The 7,074-nt window shown below is 53.9% G+C and overlaps 1 protein-coding gene across 2 annotated transcripts in view; it reads right to left on the bottom strand.

Annotated features, from left to right (window-relative positions):
- Nucleotides 1–481: 481 nt before the first annotated feature.
- The window catches only part of LOC125631976 (sodium-dependent neutral amino acid transporter B(0)AT3-like), a 116,206-nt gene continuing 109,613 nt past the window's right edge, over nt 482–7,074 (bottom strand). For both annotated transcript variants that reach the window (XM_048839510.2, XM_048839512.2), the window contains one exon: nt 482–6,979. In XM_048839510.2, coding sequence (XP_048695467.2) covers nt 6,824–6,979 — 156 coding nt within the window. In that variant the 3' untranslated portion in view covers nt 482–6,823. The remainder of the gene's footprint in view (nt 6,980–7,074) is intronic.

Here is a 7,074-nt window from a genome sequence, read left to right as displayed (position 1 = left end):
CTAATTCAGTTGGTTTAGTTAGTCATTGAGCCTGGGCCGGGGCATGCCCCGCGCCCCAGGTTTTAAGTCGTGCGGCTCTTGTAGCTGCTCTATGCCAAGGAGCGACCCGCACGTGAAAGGTGCAAGATCTGCAAGTCTTTCATAGAATCATAGAATATCAGGGTTGGAAGGGACCTCAGGAGGTCATCTAGTCCAACCCCCTGCTCAAAAGCAGGACCCATCCCCAATTAAATCATCCCAGCCAGGGCTTTGTCAAGCCTGACCTTAAAAACTTCTAAGGAAGGAGATTCCACCACCTCCCTAGGCAACGCATTCCAGTGTTTCACCACCCTCCTAGTGAAAAAGTTTTTCCTAATATCCAACCTAAACCTCCCCCACTGCAACTTGAGACCATTACTCCTTGTCCTGTCCTCTTCCACCACTGAGAATAGTCTAGAACCATCCTCTCTGGAACTACCTCTCAGGTAGTTGAAAGCAGCTATCAAATCCCCCCTCATTCTTCTCTTCTGCAGACTAAACAATCCCAGTTCCCTCAGCCTCTCCTCATAAGTCATGTGTTCTAGACCCCTAATCATTTTTGTTGCCCTTCGCTGGACTCTCTCTAATTTATCCACATCCTTCTTGTAGTGTGGGGCCCAAAACTGGACACAGTACTCCAGATGAGGCCTCACCAATGTCGAATAGAGGGGGACAATCACGTCCCTCGATCTGCTCGCTATGCCCCTATTTATACATCCCAAAATGCCATTGGCCTTCTTGGCAACAAGGGCACACTGCTGACTCATAACCAGCTTCTCGTCCACTGTCACCCCTAGGTCCTTTCAAGCCCTAGACTAAAAAAGAAAGGGACATTTGGCTCCGGCCCATCCTGATGGAGTCGGCGCTGGCTCTGACCCTGACACGCCACTCCGAACCAGTACCTGGCACTGCGGCGTCGGTATGCAGAGACCCTCCAGTACCATCGTGCAGTCGGTACTGCTCCCTGTCCATGGGCCACGCCAAGAGGACCGGGAAGACTCCCTCTTCGCTTGACAAAGCCCTGGCTGAGATGATTTAGTTGTGGATTGCTCCTGCTGTGAGCAGGGGGTTGGAGTAGATGATCTCCTGAGGTCCCTTCCAAACCTGATATTCTATGATTCTATGAATGGCACCAAGGGAAGTCTGGGACAGAAGCTAGGCCCATGTCAGGTAGTCCTTAATCCCCTTTGGGCCCTAGGCCTCCAACTCACATTAAGTAGAGTAGCCTGGCCCTTTCGGAACAGGCATCTCCGGATGTCGGGATGCCACCTACGCCCAAAGCAATCCAGGCAGCCAGGGACGTCATGTCCATGCCGGTGCCCGGAGCTCTTCCAATGTTGGCCCCATACTCCAGAGGCAAGCCGCCGCTGGGATCACCGCAGTCGCCACTGGCCCGATACTTGTCTCAGTCAAGAGAACGTTCCTGACACCACTTACTGCCCAGTGACCATTCAGGACTCAGTCCATGTGGATCACCCATGACACCAGCCAGACTGTCCAGATGGGTGGCGTCCGACCGGGACTCCCGACACTGCTCATCTTTGCCAAGCGAATATCAACGGGACCATGGCAGACGTCACCAACGGTCCTCCTCTCGCAAGAGATACTGCCATCGGTCACGGCACAATCGTCGACGCCGTTCCCGCTCGGACTCCCTTTCCAAGTCTCCACCAAGGCACCATAGCCCCGGGCATCACCAGATGCAGGTCCACCTGTCGGGGCCATTCAGAGCAGCTACTTCTATCAGTGCCGCTCCTTCGCATCAAGATCACAGTCCCGTGGCCAACATAGGTACCAGCACCACCAATGCTCCTGGTCCAGAGGAAGCAGCGGATCATACACCAGCCCAGACTCCCCTCACAGCCACCCGTCTACAGGCCAAGCTAGCCAGCCCGAACAGCCAGCCCCGCTGGTGCCACAGCAAGCGCAGTGGCACCAAACATCATGGCCAGCGCAGTGGTACCAGTGAGCACTGTGGCCTCCAGCGCAGCACCCGATGGGGGTTCGCTCGGTGGCCAGGGCCTTGGAAGCACCATCAGCGTCCATCTTTAGACCGCCAGAATAAAGGATGGTTGGACCTGTGTCCTCAGTACCGTACCCGGAGTCCGACTAGGTGGTGGATCCTCTGGTGCCGGACAAACACCCAAAGCACCGCACTAGCTTCGCCCCATCCGGAGGAGCTCATTGCAACCCTGCCCCCCCTCTATACAACAGGAGAACTACCGGGCTCACCAAGATCTCCTAAAAAGTGTGGCAGCAAGCCTCTACCTCCAGGCTGAGGAGATGGAAGGGCCCTCAAACTCCCTGTTCAATGTGCTGTCCTCTTCAGGACCAGGCAGGGTGGCCTGGCTGCTCCATGAAGGGGTGGCAAGAATTTCAACCACCCTGTGGCAAAACACCAGCCTTGTTGGCTCCCATCTCTAAAAAGGCGGAGCACAAGTACTTGGTACGCACGAAGGAACACGAGTATCTGAATACCCACCCGGTGCCCAACTCCTTGGTGGTTGAGTTGGTCAACCAAAGGGAGCGGCAGGGGCAACCAGCCCCGACCCCCAAGAACAAAGACTCTTGGAGGCTGGATACTTTCAGGAGAAAAGTCAAGCTTCCAGCTACTAGTAGCAAACCATCAGGCTCTCCTGGGTCACTCCGAGTTTAGCCTCTGGGAATCCCTCCCCAAGTTTGAGGACTCCCTCCAGGAGCGCAGTAAGAAAGAGTTTGAGATGCTCATGGAGGAAGGGATGGCGGCCACAAGGGCATCCCTGCAGGCCGCTTTGGATGCAGCAGACATGGCTGCATGGTCCATGGCCTCAGTGGTGTCCATGAGACAGGCGTCATGGCTTCTGCTCTCTGGGCTCTCCAGCAAAGCGCAGCTGTCAGTGCAGGATCTCCCTTTCAACGGGAAGGCTCTGTTTGCTGAGGAAACAGACACAAGGCTGCATGGCATGAAAGACTCCCGCACGACCCTCCAGACCTTGGGCTTCTATGTCCCTCCTCCGGCAAAACCCAAGTTCAAGCCTCAGCAGACTCCAGCCCAGGCCGCCCTCCCAAAGTATGAGGCCGCCCACAAAAAGCAGTGGGACTATAGAAAGAGCCCGCAATGGCAATCCCAGTCAGCCCCCCAGCCTCGGTCTTCTAAGGGAAAGCAGGCAGGCAAAAGGAGCTTTTGACGGGACGCTCGGGGGTACCCTGCCAATTCTCAGCAGGGACCTACCCCCAGTAAAGCTCCTTTTCTCCAATTGGTTGTGTGCTTTCCTCCCGGAATGGTCGCGGCTCACCTCGGACCGATGGGTCCTCAACACCATCTCCTGAGGTTACACCCTTCAGTTTACCTCCTCCCCGCCCAACCACCCTCCGCCTCTGTCCATTTCCAGGGGACCCCTTTCACAAGGGCCTGCTCAAGCAGGAGGTGGGGCAGCTCCAGTACCTAGGAGCTATAGAGGTGGTGCCCAAGGAGTTCCTGGGCAGGGGGTATTACTCCTGGTATTTCCTTATCCCAAAGCGGGACTCAGGCCCATCATGGACCTGTGAGGCCTGAACCACTACATGGTAAAACTCAAGTTCCGCATGGTTTCCCTGGCCTCCATGGATCCCAGGGACTGGTATGCTGCCCTCGATCTACAGGACACGTACTTCCACATCCACATATTCGAGGGGCACAGATGCTTCCTTCGTTTCATGGTGGGACAGATTCACTACCAATTCATGGTCCTACCGTTTGGTCTGTCCACTGCCCCCAGGGTCTTTACAAAAGTGTATGGCGGTGGTAGCGGCCTACCGCAGACGCCAGGGGGTCCAAATATTCCCATATCTGGACGACTGGCTAGTCAAAGGCACCTCCCGGTTGCAGGTGAGGGATCATGTGGCACGCCTGCTGTCCACATGTACTGCCCTGGGCCTGTTGATAAACAATACCAAGTCCATGTTAGTCCAGATCCAACGCACAGAGTTTATTGGGGCGCTACTGGATGCAATGTCGGCCAGGGCCTCTCTCCCACCAGACAGGTTTGAGACCCTGAAAGGGCTCATCGACTTGGTCACAAGGTTCCCAGTGACGACAGCCAGGGTTTGCCTGCAACTGCTGGGTCACATGTCTGCGTGCACATATGTGATCCGTCACACCAGACTCAGAATGAGGCCCCTCCAGCTCTGGCTGGCCTTGCAGTTCTCCCAGGCCACCTACAGAATGGACAAAGTCCTCACTGTGCCGAACTCGGTGATCACCTCCCTGCAGTGGTGGTCCATCACAAACAACATGCTCCAAGGGATCCCATTCAGGGACAGGGCCCTGTCGTTAGAGCTGGTGTCCGACGAATCGGACCTGGGGTGGGGAGCCCATGTGGGGAACTTTCAAACCCCAGGCCTGTGGTCTCTACAAGACCTACCCCTTCATGTAAATGTCAAGGAACTCAGGGCAATGTGACTGGTGTGTATGGCCTTCTGTTCGCATCTGGAGAGTTGTCATGGACAACACAGCCGCGATGTTCTATATCAAGTGGCAAGGTGGGGCCTGATCCTCTGCCCTCTGCCACGAAGCACTTAGTCTGTGGAACTTCTGTATATCCCACGACATCTACCTAAAAGCCTTCCACCTTTCAGGCGCCCGGCATGTGAGGGTGGATCGCTTGAGCAGGGATTTTTCCTCTCAGCACGAGTGGTCTCTACACCCAGAAGTGGCTCACCAGCTCTTCCAAAGGTGGGGTACTCCCCAGGTGGACCTATTTGCAACTGGGGAGAACCAACAATGCCCCTGCTCCGGGGGAGGCCTAGGGAGGGGCGCTATATCCGATGCCTTTCCCCTGTCCTGGTAAGGCCAGCTCTTCTACGCCGCTCCCCTGTTCCTTCTGATCAGCAGGGCCCTGGAGAAAATAAAGACGGACAAAGCCAGGGTCCTCCTCATTGCCAAGGCGTTGCCCCAGCAGCACTGGTACGAGACTCTCTCGGGGATGGTGATAGCCATGGCAGTTGCTGCTCTGCTCTCTCAGGACCAGGGCTGCCTCCTCCATCCAAACCTAGAAACGCTTCACCTCACGGCATGGCTGCTCAGTGCCTAGGTGTTGAGGAAAGGACATGCTCGGAACAGGTTCAGCGCGTCCTCCTCAAAAGTGGACGGCCCTCCACTGTCCGCTCCTATGTGGTGATGTGGTCTCGGTTTTCGAGGTGGGCGGCAGGCCAGGGTGTTTCCCCAACGGCTGCCCCGATCCAGCTTATCCTTGATTACCTCCTCCACCTGAGGACACAGGGACTGGCGCCCTTGTCAGTCAGGAGGCACTTAGTGGCCATATCGGCCTTTCATCCCCCGGTGCAAGGGCACACGGTGTTTTCCCATGCTATGACTGGCCAGTTACTTAAGGGTTTGGACCGTCTCTACCCATATTCCAAGCCCCTGGTTCCACAGTGGGACCTAAACCTGGTGCTGGCTCGTCTCACGGGGGCCCTGTTTGAACCATTGGCCACGTGTTCCTGGTCTCACCTCTCATGGAAGGTGGCCTTCCTGGTAGCTATCACGTTGGCCAGGTGGGTCTCGGAGCTCAGGGCCCTAACCTCCGAACCGCCGTATACGGTTTTTCATAAGGACAAGGTCCAGTTTCTCCTACACCCCGCATTCCTCCCGAAGGTGGTCTCCACCTACCACATGGGTCGGGACATTTTTCTGCCAGTCCTCTGCCCCAAGCCTCACACAACTAGTGAGGAACGCCGTCTCCACACGCTTGATGTGAGGCGAGCTCTGGCTTTCTACCTCAAGCGGACCAAGCCGTTCAGAAAGTCTTCGCAACTGTTCGTCATCCCAGCTGAGCCTGCAAAGGGTCAGCCAATTTCCATTCTGCGGCTTTCTAAGCGGATCACTTCGTGCATCCGTTCCTGTTATGAGCTGGCGGGGGTTCCCCCACCGCTCATTGTGAGGGCACACTAGACTTGGTCGCAGGCCTCGTCGGCTGCCTTCGTGGCCGCGTCCCCATCCAGGACATTTGTAGGGCCGCCACATGGTCTTTGGTTCACACGTTCACCTCTCACTATGCGATCGTCTCCCAGGCCAGGGATGATGCCGGGTTCGGCAGGGCGGTACTCCGCCCTGAGAACTTGTGAACTCCTATCCATCTCCAACAGATATAGCTTGGAATCACTTACTGTGGAATACACATGAGCAAACACTCGAAGAAGAAAAGACAGTTACCTTTTCCGTAACTGGTGTTCTTCAAGATGTGTTGCTCATGTCTATTCCACATCCCATCCTCCTTCCCCTCTTTCAGAGTTGTCTGGCAAGAAGGAACTGAGGGTGGGGGGAGCACAGCCCCCCTTCTACCGCGCCAGGCAGGGTCCCCTGGGGGGCACATCCACCTACAGGTACTGCTAGGGAAAAAACTTCCAGCACCGGTGCACGTGGCAAGCACGCACACCTATTGTGGAATAGACATGAGCAACACATCTCAAAGTACACCAGTTACGGAAAAGGTAACTGTCTTTTCTCTGAAAAAAACAAGTTCTTGAGTTAAAATGTAGCATATTGTACTCAAATGGATTAATATTGGTGCTAATATCTCTCCACTATAAGAGATACTTTAGTTGTCAGTGCTGTATCTATGTGTATGGGCATGAAGTGGCCTATTAGATATTGAGAAAAGGAGAAACATTAGGGAATAAGGAGATATTGACAGTAATTTAAAGAGAAATACTGATGGTGCTACTGTCTAACAATTAAAATTTTCACATATTTTGCTGATGTATAGTTAGGATAAATACATATTCTTGAACTTTATAAAAAGCATTATCAGTTTCCTGAGGTGCCATTGGTAGTGTTTTCACAGGGTTAGGTTCCTTCCTTCTTTCTCCTTCCTAGCATTCTTTTCATCAGATGATAGAATGCTACCATAGGTATGAATATACAAGGGAGGACTACCAACAGGACACAGATGGCCAGTATCCAAGCTGGATAGTCTTTCTCCTCCTTCATGGGAAAATCTTTCTATAGAGATAAAAATAAATATAAACAGTAACTGAAATATATAATGACTTATGGCATCAATTGACATACATGGAAAAATAAGAATAAAAAAAGAA

This window comes from Caretta caretta, chromosome 2 (assembly GCF_965140235.1).
Source record: "Caretta caretta isolate rCarCar2 chromosome 2, rCarCar1.hap1, whole genome shotgun sequence".
NCBI classification, from domain to species: Eukaryota; Metazoa; Chordata; order Testudines; family Cheloniidae; genus Caretta; species Caretta caretta.
This window is presented reverse-complemented; position numbering and strand designations above follow the sequence as displayed.